The sequence below is a fragment of the Pagrus pagrus genome, assembly GCF_965226575.1.
Source record: "Pagrus pagrus genome assembly, chromosome: 1".
Lineage (NCBI taxonomy): Eukaryota > Metazoa > Chordata > Actinopteri > Spariformes > Sparidae > Pagrus > Pagrus pagrus.
The window spans coordinates 21611672-21632903 of NC_140185.1; the positions used below are offsets into that span (position 1 = coordinate 21611672).

At 39.7% G+C, this 21232-nt stretch overlaps 1 protein-coding gene across 2 annotated transcripts in view; it reads left to right on the forward strand.

The window, feature by feature from the left end:
• Positions 1-21232, forward strand: part of dagla (diacylglycerol lipase, alpha) — a 37516-nt gene that overhangs the window by 6110 nt on the left and 10174 nt on the right. For both annotated transcript variants that reach the window (XM_084362898.1, XM_084362899.1), the window contains exons 2-17: positions 10472-10573; positions 10664-10875; positions 11066-11167; positions 11269-11407; positions 11547-11634; positions 12463-12597; positions 12689-12766; positions 13263-13387; positions 13705-13855; positions 15783-15866; positions 16537-16614; positions 16882-16962; positions 17206-17348; positions 20041-20109; positions 20202-20274; positions 20719-20927. In XM_084362898.1, coding sequence (XP_084219024.1) covers positions 10479-10573; positions 10664-10875; positions 11066-11167; positions 11269-11407; positions 11547-11634; positions 12463-12597; positions 12689-12766; positions 13263-13387; positions 13705-13855; positions 15783-15866; positions 16537-16614; positions 16882-16962; positions 17206-17348; positions 20041-20109; positions 20202-20274; positions 20719-20927 — 1862 coding nt within the window. In that variant the 5' untranslated portion in view covers positions 10472-10478. The remainder of the gene's footprint in view (positions 1-10471; positions 10574-10663; positions 10876-11065; positions 11168-11268; positions 11408-11546; positions 11635-12462; positions 12598-12688; positions 12767-13262; positions 13388-13704; positions 13856-15782; positions 15867-16536; positions 16615-16881; positions 16963-17205; positions 17349-20040; positions 20110-20201; positions 20275-20718; positions 20928-21232) is intronic.

A 21232-nucleotide genomic window follows, 5' to 3' on the forward strand; every position in this document is an offset into this window, starting at 1 on the left:
GTTTTCCAACATAAAAACCTTGACACTTTTTGAATCAATAATAACTGACATAAGTCAAATTGAGGGTGAGGAAGCAACAAACTGTGTACAATTATCTTTTAAGGCAACAGAGTGCTTTATCATACTGCTTTATCATAGTTAATTAAATATAACAGTTTAAGACAAATGATTATGTTGCAGTAACATATTTAATCCCTCGTAAGAGCTGGGAATTATAATGGACCAGAATTGATCACCTGTTTGTTTTAAAACCAGTTTCTGTTCTCTCCTGTGTGTGTTGAGAGTGTATGCTCGAGACTGTAAATGTTCTTCTAGAGCTCGGTTACAAAGGTGATGGATGGGAGAGAATGCGATAGAAATAAAGAAGCTATAACCAACAAGCTGTGTGCCACAGCTTGGCTTCATGCTGCTGTTGCTGCAGCACACTTGCTGCAAGTGAGATGGAAGAGTGGGACTACTTAAACACCTGCTGCTTGTCATACAAGAGCAACCCGCTGCCTGTAAAACGAGGAATATATGATGAGTTCAGACGGGAGTTGAGTTTGCTGTTGGTGCAGATATTAGATTTAAATCCAGTATTTGAGTCTACCTCAGAAACAATGTATTGGTCTCTTGAAAATGTTCTGTGTAATCTTTTGAACAGTGAGACCAGGTGAGTTTTAACTTTTTGTAAGCAAGGTTGTATTAGAGTGTTCACCAACAGAATATAGAGATAAGGGAGCAGCCAGGCCCCATGCAAGACAAAATAAGATTAGTATGGATTTTGCTGTTACAGCATGTGTAGAAGATGCACCAGAGAGTTCAAAAGCAATCATTCTCAGTGTATCATTTTGGAGGCTGTGCTGCATGCCTGTGCCTCTATTTGTTTCAATAAGTCCATGTCAAAGACAAAGCCATAATGACGGTCGGGGAGCCCTGTCATTGTTGTTACATCATTGTTGTTGCACCACGTGGGTACAAGCCTGGGCCTGGCACACAGTAGGACGCTGCGCGGAGCACAAAAGCATTGCTCACATGCAGGAGTATGTCATACTCTTTTGACAGAACACATGTCATTTTGGATTCAGACGGAGTCACTAGCTCAGGTTGAGAGTCAAGAGTGTGCATGACTCATGCGTATGCAGAAAGCACTATCATAGTAGAGTCAGGCACAGGAGCGCTTCCTGGAGTTGTGTGTGATAGCGGATTTGCCCTAAAGGTCAGGTTTTAAGCATTTAGACACTCTTTGATCCCAGGTTAGAAACACAGCAGGGTGTGTGGTGTGGGCCAGCTTCAGGTGCTGGAACTCGTATGTATTCTTTGCTTTAGAGGAAGGCTTGGCGGTATGGCCTGAAAATGACATTGCAAAATGTTTTGGCTATTTTGCAATACATGATATAGTATATATCCTGAATACTGATGCTTTGGGTCAGTGGCCCCAATTCATCGCTAATCCAAAGCGTCGGTATTTGCCTTTAAAATCAGCAGAGGACAGGAGACACAGGCCATTTTAAAACATCAACAAGCGTCTCTCTCAAAATGTCTCTATATTAAAAGTCGGTTCAGAGTGTGGTATCCAACTTCAGCCGTGTTTATTCTGCACCATGACTTTTTTTTCTGCTAGCTCTATAGTCACCATAGTCAGAACTAGTGTTGTCACAATATGGGAATTTGTAACGTTGATACAATACCTTGAAATGTATCAATATTTGACAACATGAGCAAAATTATCCTTGCACCATTTTTTTTCATTTTCATTACTACCTGTAACATCGAAAAAATTTTTCCAATGTGGCTTAAACAATTGATAAAGATGGCTTTTTGAGTGAAGTGGATACACGCTTAGAAACGGCATTAGTCAGCTAGCCTGCTGGTTTTGAAATATTTATTAGGCCTATGTTGTCATAATTTATAACAAGTGTGTCCAGAGACTTAGTGTTTTGTTTTTTTTTAAACAAAAATAAATATCCTAAAGAAAAAATATGGAGAAATCCTTTTTATGGAAGGGATTTGGTAGCATTCTTGGGTATTTATCTATTTTAAGGATCATTGGTAGAAGATGAGGCTTACTTGCAAACATTGTCCTTAATTTATAAAGATATGCAGTTTCTGATTGTAAACATCTATCCAAATAAATAAATATCTCCACCTTTCTTGTTTGGTCTCAAATTGTCAATGGGTTAAGAAAGTTTACTACAACCATGCAACTCTGTCAGTGCATCACTGTTAATGTCGCTGTGATCTGTTAGCATTTCACTGTGGTCCAATCAAAAGTCTAAGTGCCCCTCCTAATGTCTACAGTGGAGGCTAAACAGCACCACTAATAGGCTAACATTCCTCAGGCTGATGGATGGGAAAGCCCTTGAGGAGGCAACAGCTATTAGTGAGGATGCTGGGTGGAGACATGTACTGATGGCCAGAGCTTTCTTCCGTGAAATTGGCCAGAGTTATCTCCTGTAAATTCAGGCTAGAAGAGCTGATTTAGATTTTTGGCTGGAATGTGTCTATGTCACTGTATAACCTGATAGATTCATGATACTGAGATTATTGGTATGGTGTACTGTCTACTGTAAGTAGAAATAAAAAGCAAGGTTGACTTTAAAATGTTTATCATCAACAGAAAATGAAACTCAAATATGATGATACAAATTTGATCCTGAGGACAAGTCACAGCTGTGCTTATCCAAGTCTTCTGCAGTTGGTTTGGGATAGTTCACTGATAGTCAAAGGGACACTTTTCTGAGGTGTTTTTTGCACAATGATCTAGTTTGAACCTCAGGAGTAATAAATTAGAAATATTGATCAACCTCAGAATCTGTGGTTACCGTCGTTGATTGACACAGGCCTAAAAAGCGAGAATACAGGCAAAGTAAATGTAGCATTGTCCGGTCTGTTTCTGGTTGTGTCAAGAATGATTAATGTGATTGTTAATGATTACATTGCTCTAAAGAAAACTGACAATGATAATGGTAAATTACCACCATTATTGTAATAATATTTCATGTCTCAAAGCAATTTACAAAGTGGCTCATAACAGCTGAAACTATTGGTCGATGAATCCCAATCTCCTATTTTTGATTGATTTTGTAACTGTCTATTAAGCAAAAATATAAAACATTCAACAGCAGCTCCAATGAGGATTTGCTGCTTTTCTCAGTTTAACATGTAGAGAGAATACTATCTCCAGACTGTTCTGGTTTGACCAAACAAACTATTTAAAGGCATCACTGAGGGCTCTGGATAATTGTCATGGCATTTAAAATATTTACCCTTTAATCAAAAAAAAGCTGGGAAACGCCAATGAAACTAAAAAATAAAGGCCACCAATAAAAGGAATAAGTAAGACAAATGCGAATTTGTAATCAGTAGTGCATTATATTGGACAGATTGTGGGATAAGTGTAAATTAGTATAAGCTAAAATAATGATTTGTATAAAAAGTGACAAGATAATCTGTTATGTATACAACACTGTTTCGGAGAAGGGATTGGGCAACAGTTACAGTTTGCAGTGCCACAAAAATCTTAATTTGGAAACCATAAATCACCCCTAACAAGCTGGGATAGGCTCCATCCTCCGTCATCCTGAACAGGTAGGTGTATAAGAGGACAAAGGGATGGAGGGAACTGGCAGTGGTCTTTTTACTTTTACTTCTAAAAACTTTATCATTTATGTAACAACAAGGTCATACTCTGTAATCCCATGTAATTTATAATTATGTCATAATGTTTTTTTCCATTGTAGAGGCCTCTGCTGGGAGTTTAAGCCATCTTGTAACAACAGGCCTGAAGGAGTGTGCTGATAATGGTGTCCCTGGTGGTCTGGTGCATGCACGCCTTCTGCATTTAAGAGATCTGCTTGATTTCCCCGGCCTGATTGGTTTTGGCCTAAATGAGATTTGGGGAGAGTTCTTTTCTTGTCCCCTCTTTCTTCCCTCCTTCCACTGTCCTCTTTAATGTCACTCCAACCCAGATAGAGTTTTACAAGTAGCTGTGAAGTGGCTTCAGTCACATGAACCCATTCACACATCCCTGTTTTTTTTTGTGTGTGTTTTTTTAAGTCTCTCGTATTACGTCAAAACTGAGGAGCTGGACAGGAGGATAAATATTAAGATCTGGAATCTGTAGGCAAAGAGTTGCTATATTCCTTATATACAGTGTTTCCTCCATATCCCAGCCTCCTCTGAAGTTTTGGCTTTTTAGAAATAATTACAGCAAGCATTCAGCTTTATCTTGGGGGATCTACCCATTTGCTGTGGATGGCTGAGAGTAAACAGATTCGTCTTCAACCAAACACTCCTGCAGCTGATTTCACTTCATTGTCCTGCCTCTTTGGTTGAAGGTCTGCCAATCAGTTGGACTGCCTGCTGTGGTGCTTTGATTGGAAGGAAAACCTTCATACTGTCACTGTACTGCTCATGGTTTAACCCCTCTGCCTTTGACACAGTTAGCCAGTTGTAATCACCTGCCAACACCACTCAGGCTAAGTTGTTGTGAAAACAAGTTTTGTGTTACTAAAACATTGAAGGATTTAGCTGTTATTGAGCTTAGATTGTCCTGTAATATTTGTGCCCGTTCTTAGTGTGTTATCATATCCTCATGGTGCATCATTCAAAGAAGGTGAGGAGTTTCATTTTTCATATTACTCTTGAGCTACCATCTGAGCCCCGACTTGTCAAATACTGTGCTGTCTGTAGGGAGCCCCTTTTTATAATTTGAAAACAGGGATGCATGCGATAACAGAAACACCTTCAAATCTGGGAGCATACCAGTTTCATGAAGCTCACAAAACTATTATGTAAAAATTCAACTTTATAACTGTTTTTAGCCTGTAGTTTATAGATGTAGTTTATAAAGGTCCTCTATTATGCTTATTTTATGGTTCATGCTTTTATCTTGGCTGTCAACTAGAAAATGTTCAAATGTTCAAAAACACACTATTTTTCTAATACTGTTCATTGCTGCAGCACCTCTATTGACCCTTTGTCTGACCGCTCCAATGTAGTGCCTGTCTCTTTAAGGCCCCCCTCCCCAAAAGCCCAGTCTACTCTGATTGGTCAGGTCTCTCAGGCCTGAGCAGGCACCTTCATCGTGTTTCTGCATCAGGTCTGTCGATGTTTTTGCAACCACAGCCATATTGGCGGCATGGCTGAAGGTGGTGACTGTATAGTTGTGACATCACAAGTTTACAGAAGTCCTGGCGGCTCGTTCACAGGCTGCGTGCATTTCTCCGTGGATTGAGAGTTTTGATACTTTCACAGTACTTATATACCACCGGATTCCGAACAATTAAAAATGATTAATTATTCATTAATTGAGTGCTGAGGCCAAATTGAGGAGTATACAGCCTGAGGAAAAAAGCTGCTCTTTGGTCTGGTGGTTTGGTACAGCACTTAAAGTTTAGTTTGTTTCGCTTTTGTCCACATGGGCCACCAGAATAAACAAGAAATGAAAGTTCCTTTTAGCAGCTTAAAAATAGATCTTCAGGAAGTCAAAGCAGGCGTTAACATTCAGGTGAATAATGGGTGTCATTCACAAGATCATTCACAAAGAAAAAACTAGTTCCACCAGTCATTTCTTTGTTTCAGTAGAATAGAAAAGAAGGTAATAACTGCCACATGCATGTCACCTAATTATATGTGATCCACGTTTAGCTGATGACTGCATGTTTTGTCATGATACCCATCGTGGCCCATGATGCATGTGTGCATATGAAGTCCATCACTCATTTCAAGCTCAGTGCTGCACAATAGTAGAGTTGGGTAATATGGCTAAAGAATGTCATATTGATATTTCATGTTTACGAAGGTCTATTCACATTCAGTGTTGTCACCAAAAGACACTGTGGGTTTCCTTGACTAGAGCTTCAACTAATTAACAATTTTCACTATTGATTAATATGTTGATCATACTTTTTTTCCATTAATCAATTAGTTGTTTGGTTAATTAAATGTCTTTTAAGTGTTTCCCAAAGCCCAAGGACGTCCTTTTGTTTTGTCTATAACCCAAATATACACGATCAGCCACAACATTAAAACCACTAACAGGTGATGTGAGTAACATTGACCCACCCAGGCAGTACAATGAATCCTGCCACGCCACAAAAACTGCTCAGGAATGGCTCAGGCACATGACAAAGAGCTCAAGGTGTTGACCTGGCATCCAAATTCCCCAGATCCCAATCTGATTCACCTTCTGTGGGACAAGTCGAAACAAGTTTAATCATGGAGGCTCCACCCCCCAAACATACAGGACCCAAAGGATCCACTACAAACGTCCTAGTGTCAGACACCAAAAGACACCCCGAGAGGTCTTATGACCATGCCTTGACGGGTCAGAACTGTTTTGGAACCCATACAATATTATATATATATTTATATACAATATTTTTATAGTATAAAAAGCAAGTGATTTTAATGTTGTGGCTGATTGGTGTATTCAGTTTACTGTCATAGAGGACTTAAGACAACTATTCAAACCTGAGAAGCAGAAATCAAACAATGTGGATTTTTTTTTCTTTCTAAAGAGTTTAAACGATTGAGTATCACAATAGAACAATACAACTGTTTAGTGCATTTTATTCCTCGATAAAACACTTGCGAAGCCAGATTTCGAACAATTTGAAACCTCTATCATTTACGTCTGTGTAATACTACTTGCCTTTGCTGCTGAATTGCAGTGTTTCTTGGTTCACTACAACCTGGAAAATCCATAGTGCTATTAGTGGTCTTTGCTGAAATAACAGACCAGAACAAAACATTTTTTTTTTCAATATATTCAAGTTTTTTGGGGTTTTTTTATGTTGTAGAGCAAATAAAATCAATATACTGTATATTTGTAGACAAAGTATTCAGGTTGTTCATCAAAGACTGCTCTGAAAAGCACATCAAGCTACTGTTATGACTGACAAAGCAATCATCAAAGCAAATTATCAGTAACCAGAACGTTGAAAACATGTCTTTCTTCCTTGCAAACTTTTATAACTGTTCTTGTCCTCTCTTCAGTTCCCAATACACAAAACACATTGCAAAAAGCAAAGGAAGAACCATACATCTAGCATATGTTGCTAGCCTATATCACCTTATGTTTGTGCACATATAGATATAAAACAGTTCCACATTTGTCCAGTGAAATAGTAATTGTGCTTGGTCATAGTCAATCCAAGTAAAGACCAAATAGGTATGACAGGGACAAGTCGCAGTGACAGGAAGAACCTGTATTTTATGTTGGTCCCCAACAACCGGGGAAAAGCTTCGATCTGTTTTTAGACAAAATGCAAATCAGGGCAGGTGTTTAGGCTCAATAAGCACCCTCTGGAGAATTAAAGGAGGGAACTGGCACAACACATTATCCCATATGTTTAGGGATAAACATACTGGGTAAAAAAGGCGATGAAAATAAATCTTATGATTTAACATTTTTATAGACTTTACATGAGGATAAGACTTATATTTGGCCAATGCAAAGCTCTAGGACTGTGACTATTGAATTTTGTTCCAAGTTAAAAACCCAGTGAACTTGGGAGGGTTAGATCATTGCTCTAAGGTCTCCAGTGTTTCTGTGTGACTAGTGCTAGAAAAGAGAAGGTTTGTAAAAAGGTATTTCTCCACCAGATCTGCACAGAGGAAATGCCAATGTTTTTCTGTAATACTCACACGTCTCTCCGAGAGCTATGTAGGTGGTAGCACAAATGCTTCAATGAATGTTTTCATTTCTTTTTTTTTTTCCCTTCAGAGGTAATGAGGTACGTTCTTGTTGAAGTACAAACCAGGGAAAGTATATTCTCTGCACAAGAATTGTTTGATTCTATTTTTAAGTTATTTCTCAAGTTTAGCGCGGGTGAGTGTTGTCCTTTCTTGTCCTTTTTTTTTAAGAAACCTTAGACCCCTTTCAATTTATGATGATGGGCTGAGCTAGTATTTTGGATACATGCAATACATGGTTTGGTATAGAGCAGTAGAAGGATTTGAAGTCTTTTGTGGATATCTGAAGGAGAAGCTCCTTTTGGTCTGTTCAAAGTCTGATCTGTAACTTGGCAGTTAGCCTATCATTTATAATTAGTAGCGCAGATGCTTTTTCTTTTCAAATCATTTTTGAGGGCAATGAGGACACTTGTTATCTTGCTTAAAAACAAGTGCTTTCAGAGACTGTCTTCTGGGGATCTATAATCACTATCAAGGCTCGAAGTTACCCAAGAAACCCATAGTAAATGAACTTCTTTGTTGATTGAAGGATAAAGGATGCACTTCACAGGACATCATGAAACACAAAGCACAAGGTGCAACTGTTGAAGACAGCTTTTTCTTCAACAGTTGTTCAGCTGCATTCTCACCTTACAGTATCACCCTCTAAACGAGTACGTCACTGGCTGTACTCACACTAGAAGTGGAATGGCACACATGTCGTCTGGCCACTAGCTGACATGCATAAGGAAAAGATAACATGATCATTCTTTCCCATCCAGCTAATTTCAGCAGATCGGTGTAAGGCTTTCAACACAAACAAGACACATAATGTCAAGGAACAGAAGCGTGAACAAACAAAAAACAAAACATGAAAACAAAGGAATGCCAAGGGAAGTGTTTTTCTGCACCTCAAAGTCGTTATATCAGTACTTGGCTATCTTGGTCCAATCTGACCAGTTCAGTGCACAATTGCACATCACTGACTATTTGATCTATTTAAATGAGCAGCCTTAGTCTTGCAACTTGTGCTTTTTGCTTGTTTTTGACCCAACCAGATTGCCTCAGCAGTTACACCAATTGTGGAAATGTAGATCACTGCACCTTTGCTGTGGTATTTATCCATTTTAAACAGGAAATTATTGTATAATACTGCATCCTTGGTGTAGTATGATATGACACTAAGGAATGATGCAACTGTCCCTCGTGCTGTTTTATGCAGGCACGATGCAGAGTGAGACTTTAACAACTTTGATGAGTGTGGTATTTAAGGGCGAAACAGGGAAGGTGCTGCCAGGTTTTTGATAGCTAAAAAAATGTGAAAAAGTGTTCTGAAACTAAACTAAAAAGCAGAGGAGTGCTGGATAATGACCAACAAGAACTTTTGAAATTAAGTGGCGTTATCTGCTGCAAAGCTCATCTCTACCCTAGTTTATTATCACCCTATGGCGAGATGTTGATGTTTATGTATATATTTAGACAATGGTTTTGGCATGATGGATGGCATACTTTTTTGACCAAAGTGAAAAAAAAATGCCCTTGTGTTTTTCAGCAAATATGTAGGAGCAGCTCACAATAAAGGCTGTATCAGCCTGTATCAGCACCATAAGGCCTACATCAGCATCTCTGTGGCTCTTTCTCTCCCTACTATTTCCTCCCTCACATGCCTTTTACGTTTCATTTCAGTTTCACCCACAGGCAACTTCATAATGCTTTTGCAAAAAATAGAACCAACACAGTGACGTAAAAGAGGGTTTTTCACGTGGCCATAACCAGCATGGGGCCATCATATATCAAAGCTGGTCCTCCTTCTTTTGTTCATTAAGTGGTGCATTTTCTCTGCATCCCTTCACCCACTTAGCCTCTTCTTGTCCACATCCCATTATCTTCCACTGTTCTCCTCTGTGCAAGTCTATTTCCGTTACAATCCCTGTAGCCCTCTCTCAGTTCTCATATAGTTTAAACAGAAAGTTAAACACTTGCCTATTTATTCTGATGATGCCAAGCTGCCTAGCAAGATCTGACCAGTATTAATGTGAAGTGTGTTTGTTCAATTCGGTGTGTACCTCTTTAGTTGTTTTGATGCCTAACTGCATGTAAGATAAGAAAATAACTTTAATGATATGATGATGATATAATAATAATAACAATAATAATAATAATAATAGTAATAATGATAACTTTATAAGGCACTTTTCAAAAACAAGTTACAGAGTGCTTTACAAAGACATAAAACAGGAGAAATAATAGAAAACTGATAAACAACAGTACAATTTATAGTGTTACAAGAATAAAGTGAAGTAAGAATTACTCAAACATAATAAAAACAAACAAAAAAAGGAAGAGTGAGCAATTGAGGAGATAGCCATTCTGAAAAAAAAAATGTTTTGAAGAGAGATTTAAAATAATTGTATTGAGTGAGACTGGAGGGTCTGTACTGGTCTGAAGGTGCTGCCCTGCTCAACATAAGCAACACAGTGCTTCCTAACCATATGTTTATTCGCAGCTATTCACACACACTCACACACCAATGGAACAGCCATTGAGAGCAATTTAGGAGCCAGGGATCGAACTTGCGATCTTCAGTGTTTAGTGGACTACCCACTCTACCCCCTGAGCCACAGCCGTAAAAAGAAAAGACATCAGTACCTCAACAACACATAACTTCTATGTAACAGCGTGCAAACGCATACACACCTTCTGACAGCTGATGTCAAACATGCACCTGTGCAGAATCCAGGCATAACGACTTTTCAGGCAAAGATTTTAAGTCATGTCCCTGAAGCTCTTTCTTCCTCTGGTCTTCCCACAGGGCAGTGATGCCTGGCATGGTGATGTTTCGGCGGCGCTGGTCAGTAGGCAGTGATGACCTGGTGCTGCCCGCCCTCTTCCTTTTTCTATTGCACTGCGTCTGGTGAGTCTGAATTTGTTTCATTTTTTGCTTTTTTTGCATTTACACATTTTATTCTAACATTGTGATTACATCTCTGGCTTTCATCCTTAGGTTGGTGGTTCTGTCCGTGGTTCTGTTCGGTCTCCCGTATGGCTCAGACCAGTCCTGTTCTGTAACGCTGGTTGACCATGGCCGAGGGTACCTGGGCATCCTGGTCAGCTGCCTTATCTGTGAGAGCGCCATCATGTGGCTGAGCATGAGAGGCAGCATTCTGTACACACAGCCTAGGGAAGCTGTGCAGTATGTCCTTTATATACGACTAGGTGAGACTCACTATTCTCTCTGAGGCTCCCTTTGAAACAGGATTACCTCTCGATGCTTGTGAGAACTGGAGGAGGTGGTTGTGAGGATTACTTACTGGGTTTCCCAGTTAAGATTGGAACACTGTTTATATTGATTGGGCAGTTATTGATTATTTATCTCCTCACCCCGTCTCCCTCTGCCTCTCTCTAGCTATTCTGTTGGTCGAGTTAGTATATGCTGTGGTGGGAATTGCCTGGCTTGTCCAGTACTACCAGCCATGCTCTGATGTCACTGCCAAAAACTTGGCTTTGGGTGAGTGCAAGAGGATATAAAGGAGACTGGAAATGAGGCATTTCAAGTTGAAAGAAATCTGTCATGCTTGAGTGTGAAATATGTTTATATGTTTTCTGCAGGAATTGTTGCATGCAACTGGCTAGTGATATTCAGCGTCTGCATCACCCTCATGTGCACCTTTGATCCTACGGGTCGGACTTTTGTCAAACTGAAAGCCACCCGTCGGCGCCAGCGTAACCTCACTACGTACACACTCAGGTATTAACGGGTTCATCGATTCTGTTTCTTTCTCTTTCTCTTACTTTGTCTCGGATAAAAACTCTACAAAAACACAGCTTCCAGGCTTGTTCAGACAAATTTATTTTTGACAGTATTCTCTGCCTTTTTCTCTCCATAGACACAGGCTAGAGGAAGGCCAAGCCAGCAGCTGGAGCAGGAGACTAAAATTCTTCATGTGCTGCACAAGAGCCCAGGATACACAATCAGTGAGTCACAGCACACGCTTACCCATTTCCTCTCTGGGCTGAAAGTAAACTAAAAAGGACTGAAGCCAGAAATATGTCAGGCATAACGTCCAGTGAGCGAGTCATTAAAATAGGCCCTGACAGGATGAATCAAAACTGTGACACAACGGCGCTCATTGCTCAGCTACTTACTGGTAGCATAAAGAATTTCATATAAAATATGAATGGGAAATGATTGTATTGCAGGCTAAATCAATTTACAAGCTGTCTGCATGCAAGAAAAGCACAACTGCAGTCATGGACATTTCACCATTCACTCAACTAGACTGCAGAACTGAATTTTACCATCAGCTTTTAGCCAACAATCCAGTGCATTTTCCTAAAACTAATATTTGAGCAAGGCACGCAGTCCTCTGTGAGAAGGTACAAATCCAGGGGACATGACAAACTATTAGTGTGCTTCAGAAAATATCCAGGCAGCTATAACATACTGCCTTACATGGCATACATAAATACTTAACTAATACTAATTATGTTTTAATGTCTAAGTGTGTATTTATAGTGATAAACAAGTAAGATTTTTGGCAAACAATATTGCTTGTGAATTTGAGAAGCCAAAGTTACCTCACCTTTGGGTTAAAGCTATGCTATAAGCCTAGAACACTGCAATTGAGGTGGGTAGAAATATACAATTTTTTATTTAATGGACTATTACTCGCTTGAACCGACAGTCAGACATTTTAAAGGTTGCATGATGATTATATAGATTTTGTGGCTCAACTCTCTTTTTGTTACCGTGCTTTGCCAACATGTCATCTCGTGTCTGATATCTGCTACTCTCTTGTGCAGGATGCGTATTCAGAAGTGGCTAGCCTTTTTGCAGAGTTCTTCAGAGATCTGGACATTGTGCCAAGTGATATTATTGCTGGCCTGGTGCTTCTCCGCCAGAGACAGAGGTCTAAGAGATCTTCTATCCTGGACCAGGTATCGTTATCTGTAGAAAAAAATGTTGATGTCTGTATCTTTGTGCTGCTGTTATGAAAATAACTTCTCTATTCTGTTTTCTCTTTCTAAGGCCAACAATGACATTTTAGCCTTCTTATCTGGAATGCCTGTCACTCGTAACACTAGATACCTGGACCTTAAGAACTCGGTGAGTTTTAATCCTTGTGATAAATGGGCAAAATCAAGGCACTAAATCACACAAACAGTGGACTTCAGGTAAACAATGAAATGCTGGATATCAAAAACACAGCATGCATCTTAACTCTAATTCTTGAACGCTCTGAATCTGATTTTTTCTTATCATTTTAATTGCTTAAAGTCTGGTAAATGATAGCAAACAATACGCCAGGAGAGGGTTTACTTGTAGCTGACAAAATTTAATAAGGACATCATTATTTTTCTAAAAAAGAACATCAATTGTGTTTGGCACCATACAAAGCAGTTTTGTGTAAATTTCACACCATTCAAACAAAACAATAGTAGTGAACTAGAGCCACCAGTTGATCTGATGAGAGCTGATGATGTATTCATCCAAACAGATATCTGCAGATTTGAGTTTCTCAGGACTTCTGAATGTGTTGTTGCTCCTATTCCTCAGTTGTTCTGACACTCGTGTCCGTCTGTCTGCCTTTCTTTTCTCCCAGGGCGAGATGAACATGTACAAGGATGTGTGTTATTACATGCTCTTTGCCTTGGCTGCATACGGTTGGCCCATGTACCTAATGAGGAAGCCTGCCTGTGGGCTGTGCCGCCTCGCCAGCTCCTGTCCGTAAGCACTCAAACACTCGCCCGCACAGTTTTGATCTACCTGGCTTCTGTGTCTCTTGAGCCTCTTCAGTGCGGATCAGATTTCACATGCGTCAACACTTGCCAAGTGGTAATCCACAGAGACAATACCACTCTAGTTAGTCTCACTCACTGACACTGGCAAAAATCGAATTAATCACATACTCTTCTCCAGATTTCGTGTATTGCGATACTAAATTACATCTCCTACCTGTTTACTGTTTTGCTCTAACATTTGCTTTTTTACATAAAAATCAGCATTTTATCTGATTTTTGTCCTGTTTTCCTCTCCCTTCCCAGCTGTACATCAGTGTCTGGCTCTCGGTTGTCTCAGACTGTGACAGTGGAGGAGGACAACTGTTGCGGCTGTAATGTCCTGGCCATACGCAGACACTTCCTGGATAGGGAACTCAAGCAGGTCCACATTGTCTACACTTCCTGCCACGATGCTGTGAGTAATCTGACAACCAGCTAATGAGCCGTCAGAAGAGTTTTGGCTTTACTTCCTGAATGAGACAAAGGATGGGTTGTGTGGAGGAGTCTGAGGAACAGTGTCAGGATTTTTTAAAATTGTTAATGCATATTACCTTTCGTACAATACAGCCTTTTCTAAACCTGTCTCTTCCCCATTCTATGACTGAAAACACGACAATAATCCTGTCAAACCAACTTCCTTTAACGCAGGGCTGTGGTGCAGTGCTGCACATCCACAAACTAGAAGCCAGTGGTTTTATTTTGTCATTTCCGTTTTATTTTATCTGTTTTGGTAACACCTTATTCACCAGATTATTTTCTGAGAAATGGGTTGCTGAGTTGCTGCGTCCACATCCTCAGAAGTACGTCAAGTTTGTTCTCAGTAGGTGTCAGACTCCGCCAAGGCTGTTCGTGATAGTCATGGACAGAATCTTAAGGTGTAGCTGAAGAGGAGAAATGGTTCGCTTCTGCTTCAAACATATGATTCAGTATTGCTTGCTTTTGTTGCACTGTCATATTGGTTCTTTATTCTTTTGTTGGAACCCCATTAGCTTCCAAAAAAAGGTTGCTAGTCTTCTGAACTCCATGCAAATACAACAATTTATGATCACACAGTATCAATAATACCAGAGGTGGGAAGGAACTCTCACAAATACTTTGTTACTGTGCTTACATTGATTTTTTAGGTATCTTTACTTTCCTTAAGTATTTGTTTTTGGACAACTTTGTACTTTTTACTCCCTACAGTTTAACATAAGTTAAGTACCTATACTTTCTACACCTTACATTTGCAAAACAGTCTTGTTACTTTAGTTTCAATGCATTTGACAGAAATGATCATTGCAGGCCACTATGCCAACATACCAATACTGATTTTATCCCGATTACGCACAGCAGACCTAGAAAGACGAAACAACCCAAAAGATCTAACAAGATGGAAACAGACAGAGGGAGACTGAAATGCCGAGAAAAGGCGTGGTAATGTCTCCTATCTGCAGAGACCCTGCAGCCCTCTGCCTGGATTTTCTTATTTTCTAAATTTTTTGCTGTGCTAAGTTGGTATGCTTTACCAACCCAGAATGTCGGTATTTGACATCCTGGCAATGAGACTCAGCAATCAACTATCCTTCTGGTGTGTCTCCAAACCGCTCGGACAAATCCTATGATTCTACTTTTAAGTTTTTCAATAGTCTTTGAATTATATTAATATGACATGCGGTTCAGTTAGCACAGAAATGGCCGGTCGAAATGACCTTCAGAGGGATACTTTTTACTTTTATACTCTGAGTACATTTCAGAGCCTGTACGTTCTTGGTTTTACTTAAAGAGCAAGTTTAAGTTAAGACTAACAAACTGTACTTTTTTTTCCAACAAACATTTTCATTCACTTTTTGGTTTCACTTCCTGGTGAGTCTTTTTTTATACCTGCGTGATTTAATGTATCCTTACCTCGACATTCCCTTGTCCACTTTTGTTGTAAACCTGTATCTGGTAAAGCTGCTGCCATCCCCATGTTAAGGCACTTAAGTCGGTGTGTAAAAATGGGGAACTGGTTGGCATGATGTTCAAAAGTGGCTGAAGTCATAAAAAATGTAGCTTCATTAGTTAAAGAAACAGTTTGAACAACTGTTTTGCTACAAAGTATGCATAGCATTCACACCAGCACTTGAGCCACATGATGAATTGTAAAGCAGAGAACTTCTCAGTGAGGTTAGCGCTGAGTTTCCATCTATAAATTTCTCTCATGGAGTGACTTATACAGCGGCGTACTGTGCCAAGTGGAGAAAGGTTTGACGTCAAATACTTAAGAAGTGGAAGTGGAACTATGATGCAAACGTATTTGTCTTCTCTTCACTGTTCCTCTAACTCTCTCACCACCATTCACTCTCCGCTCCTCCACACAGGTTTACGAGACTCCTTTTTTTGTGGCAGTGGATCATGCGAAAAAGAAGGTTGTCATCAGTATCAGAGGGACCCTATCGCCAAAGGTGAATTTTAACTTTCTGATCTTGTGTTCGCAGCAGTTTTTCTCCCTCATAACATTAGCTGACCTTTTTCCCTTCAGTACCTCACAACACCAACACCTCCAGAGCAGGTGAAGTTATCATAGTTTATTGCAGTGTACTCAAACTCCTACACCCTTCAGGCATAGAGCAGAAACATGACTGTCCACTTCTAGAAATAAATGTCCTCTCCATTTTTTTTACATAAGCATTGGAGAAGTTTGTGTAGTGGTTTGAGAACTAGATCAAACCAATCGTGCCATTTTAACAAAGGGAAAACGTCTTATAAGAGGAAAATTAATTCTCATCCCATTGACTGCTGATGTTTAGCTACCAACTCGACAAACTATGCAGTTTATCAATGTAGCCAATCAGAATGCAGCTTCTGTACATGCGATGTTACAAATAGAGTACACATTTTAAAGAAGCATTTGCAAATGTTTGAATATATAGATCTAAGACACTGCCTCAGGTGGTAGTGGAGTATTTCACAAATACTGTGGAATTGTTAATCATGATTTCTAATATAAAAAATGTGTACACCATCTCTAGCTCTTGGTACAGCACTTCAGGTCTAGTATATACAATTTAACAATCAAATTTGCAATGGAGATGATAAATGTTATTTTTAATTCCTGTCTCGTGTGTGTGTCAGGACGCCTTGACTGATCTGACGGGGGATTCTGAACGTTTGCCTGTAGAGGAGCAGCATGGGACCTGGCTCGGCCATAAGGTCAGAGATTACTGTTTAAAACCTCTCACTATATGATACACACAGTATGCCCCACTTAGATTCTCCTCTTAGGGTTCTTTGTTCTACATAGTGCAGGTTCAACAAGTAACATTATCCCAGACTCCAAAGGTCATTTCACTTGTTAACAGAAGAGTAATTGTTATGGGTATTTTTATAAGAGATTAATGACACAGACTTCCTGTCCATATTTCTTTCCCTGTTGCCATCCTTCTCTCCACTGACTTCTCTTTCTTTCCACTCTCTCAGGGGATGGTTTACTCAGCAGAATACATTAAGAAGAAACTGGAGCAGGAAATGATCTTGTCACAAGCATTTGGAAGAGACTTGGTAATAGACTCAATATACTTTATAAAGAATAGCGAATAATGAAAGTTTTCTGTTCATTTGCACTGTGAATTTGTATCAACACCACTGTAGTACATTACTCAAGGCTGCACTATTCACACTAATCCTACTGTATAAAAATAATTCTACAATTAGCAGTCGAGGCAACTTGTTGAAGTGATTATCTTCACTGTGGTGACAAAGTTGTGCTGTTGCGAGTGAAATGACTCTGGCTGTCTCTCACAGAACAAGGGCACCATGCACTATGGGCTGGTGATAGTCGGGCACTCTCTCGGTGCAGGCACTGCTGCTATCCTCTCCTTCCTGCTGAGACCTCAGTACCCAACACTTCACTGCTACTCTTACTCCCCACCTGGTGGCCTTCTTAGGTGAGTCAATCTGTGTGTGTTTATACAAAAGACTTTACAGGAGAGCATCAGTCATTTTGTCTAAGTACACTGTGCAGGAAGTTATTTAATACCTGTTTGCCACCTTCACTCACAAATCCCATGTTTATGTTTAAGTTTCAGATCAGACTGCAGTCGTGGGTTTACTGTGGTCACCGCTGTTTACTTAAGACCAGAGTCTGTATCTGTTGCTCAGTACACAGCATAGCTAAACCTAAACCAGACTTATATAAATATTTTTGCTCAACAGTGCTGCGCATGTTCAGTTAATCAGAAATGATTAATGATCTAGGGACTAAACACGACAGTGTGAGCAATATGGTGGAGTGTTTTTACTCTCTTCAACCTTGATTTTTTTATTTATTTATTTATTTTTTTGACCATATAGAGGCAGACAGGCTACAAAGGTGGAAAGAAGTTGCCACCAAAATTTGCCATAGACTAGTAAACCTTAAATAATATAATTCATAGTAAGTGAATTGCTATAATTATGATAGAAATGTGTGAACATCCTTTTATGACAAAGCCTCCAATAAAACCATTCTGAAAGGAGCCTATCCTTAAGTGTCACACAGAAATTGTATGCAAATATGTATGTGTTCATAAAAAAACAGATGTTGTAAAGTAGAAGAGACTCCTGTGTTTCAGACATGTCCCCACAAGCTGTGGAGTGCACTTTCATTTTCCTTTTTTTATTTCTGTAATATAGTTTATTTCTGGTCCAGTGATTCTGAGTTCATTAGCACACTTGAGCACAATCCAACACCCTACCATACAGCTGGCTGCAGTGGTTAGCTGTGTTTCCTATGCAAATCATGCTGGAAGAGAGCCTGTACCGAGAGATAACTAAAATGCTGCAGTGCACCAAGGGCTTAAAATTTGCAACAGCCACCAGCCAAATACTGGTACAATAGCACATATAAGTAGCAGGTAGATTTCCTTCACACGGTAATCTGGTGAATGGCTATTAATATTTAAACATTCACTAGCCATTTGGCCAGTGGACCAAAAAGTTTATTTGCATCCTAAGTGCACCTTTGATGTGTTCCTTAAAGTTAAGACATTATTATTTGTCAGGCTTTGATTAGAAGATACAAGGTGGGTGACAAAATAAAAGAGGTAAAAAAAAAAAATTAATGAATCAGTGGAGAAATGTAACAAATTCAGATTAAACAGCGACCTGATATACCCGTGTTCGTGTTCTTTCTGGAACAATATAAGTAATGTTGCTCCAGGACCATAATTTAAACTGGCCAATCGCAATTTTGTAATTTCTTTGCTTTAAGACTTGAGGATGAAAACCAGCAAAATACGCATTTAGGTGAAGTTGTCCTTTGTCACACGTGTTAAATGTTGTTGAAGGGTCTATTTGAACCCAAATCATGTTTTCCCAAACCTAACCAAGTATTTTTGTTGGGTAAACCTAACCAAACAGCGACAGAAAACTGAAAAGAAACATAAAGAAAGGGAGCTTGGTGTAAAAATGATAAGTGAACAGTATAATAATATGTTCCATCGTGATACGAAACCCCATTTTGCGGGTGGCCTGTACTCAACCCATGAAGCCACGTAGCTTTGTCAAAAAGTGGACTCCTAATTAGAAATGATGGTCCTGGAGCAACATTAATTATTTTCTAGGATCAACCCCAACACGTCGCTATCAGGTAGACTCTCCACCACATCATCAAAAGATGAAAAAATAAGGAAATATCTTTAAATAGTCAGAACAGACTATACTGAAATTAATCATTTTTTCACATGCTATAATCAAGTAACCTCCTGGATTGCAGGAACACTATTCTACTGACAAATCCCCATCCTCATGTGTGTACACACTGCAGTGAATGAACATGGTATACGATGACGTTAAGGTATACTCTGGTATCAAAACTTTAATCTTTGGTAATAATAGGCCACATGCTGCGTGTGCTGTAGAAGTGGTACAGTGGCAGCCTCGATTCATCAGACGAGGCAACCTATTTTCAGTCATCAACAGTTAGAGGCCATAAAAGCAGAAGATAAATGCTTCTGTTATTGTGCACCACAATTGCACTGTGCTGAAGCTACCCTTATATATCAATCAAGAGCCATTGCTTACATAGCAAAACCTTTGATAATGTTTTTTTGTGCTCAAGTGCAGTCACTATTCACTGTTCTTGGTTGCCCCATTCAAAAAGCAGCAACGCTTAAACCTGTTTTTCAGGCGCCCTTGATCATTTGTTCAAAGTCTGTGAGATCACGCTTGATGCTCTTTTTTAGGTCATCTGTTCACATGCAAATCAGCTGTGGAAATTTAGTTGCTGTTGTTTGCACCTGTTTTTGTTGTGACACAAGCAAATTAGAAGGGATGGTCCACTTCTTCTGCAGGAGCAGGGATTCAATAATGTTTTCACTGCTTTTGCTTCTGTCCATATTTTTTCAGTATTGTATCTCTTCTTGTGGATATATTCAGTTAAATGTATTATTTGAAGTAGAATGGCACAGTCTATCAAATAATTTTTGGTGTCAGTTGGCTTCTGGTTGTTTTGAAGAGCTTTGGAATAAAACAATTACATTTTTTTTTAATGTGAGATAGAAGTGTGTGCAGAGAACATGGTTTCCTCTCCATTCACACCCTTTGATCTCCCCTCATGTCCTGTTGTCATAATCTGTGTTTTTTCTTTTATTTAACCAGCGAGGAAGCCATGGAGTACTCCAAAGAGTTTGTCACATCTGTGGTATTAGGAAAAGACCTGGTACCAAGGTATCTCTTCTACTATATACAGTACACTGTGATTAACTTCACCTTGCTGCAGTAATACCATAACAGACACATCTGCTGCTGCTCTCTCCTAGGCTCGGCCTGTCACAACTGGAGGGTTTCCGACGCCACCTTCTGGAAGTCTTACAGAAAAGTAACAAGCCAAAGGTGACTTAATCTCTTGACACTGTGGATGATGAGTCGGATCAACCCTTTGTACTATCAAAAAGAAAGAAAAGAAATTGACGCAGTATTCCATCAGCTGGCCCTGCAGGACTTCCTGTGCTGTCTCACAATAATTTGGGGGAATTGTAAATGGGTAAAAAGTCATATCTCTTGTCTTTTTGCTCATGATTGATTGAGTAGTTATCAGGTTCACAACATGTTTGCATTTTCAATCATCAAAATCCACTAGCATCACGCTCCTTTTGCAGTGTCTGATGAGAAGAAACTACAGGCCTCCAAACAGCCTCTCGCAACACTGCAGTTACAGTATCTCTGCTGTAATTAAAACATCATTTAGTTAAACCCTGCCTGCTGCAGAATGTATACATATAAAACACACAAGATAGATTTAGATGCATAACTAAACTGCGTTTTTCTTTGCACCAGTGGAGGATCATTGCGGGAGGCACCAAATGCATCCCAAAATCAGAGCTTCCACTCGAGGATGATGATCCTCAGTCTCAGCCAGCAGCGCCCCCAAGTAGTCGCCTATGGCTCCACCCCAGTGACCTCAGCATTGCCCTTTCAGCCTCGACCCCCCTCTACCCTCCTGGCAGGATCATCCACGTGGTGCACAACCATCCTCCAGAGACATGGTGAGGAAATTGATTTGAAAGCTGTGGCTGTTTCTGTTTTGCTGTCTGCTGAAGTGGTTGTGTAACTGATGCGTGGACACAGTTACCTCAAAGCAAATCTTTATGTTTGTTTCACACTTGTGACTTAAAAGAGCTGGCAGCTCAGTGAGAAAAGGTATACGCTGAATACTTGGGACAGTGTGGGTTTGTAGTGTTCACGTGGCACTGCCCTCTTCCCTCTGCTGCACTGTCTAATATCTTTTATTTTATAGTCTTCCTGTTTCTTGTACCTTTTTCTTTATACCTGGTGTTTTTAATTTTGTACA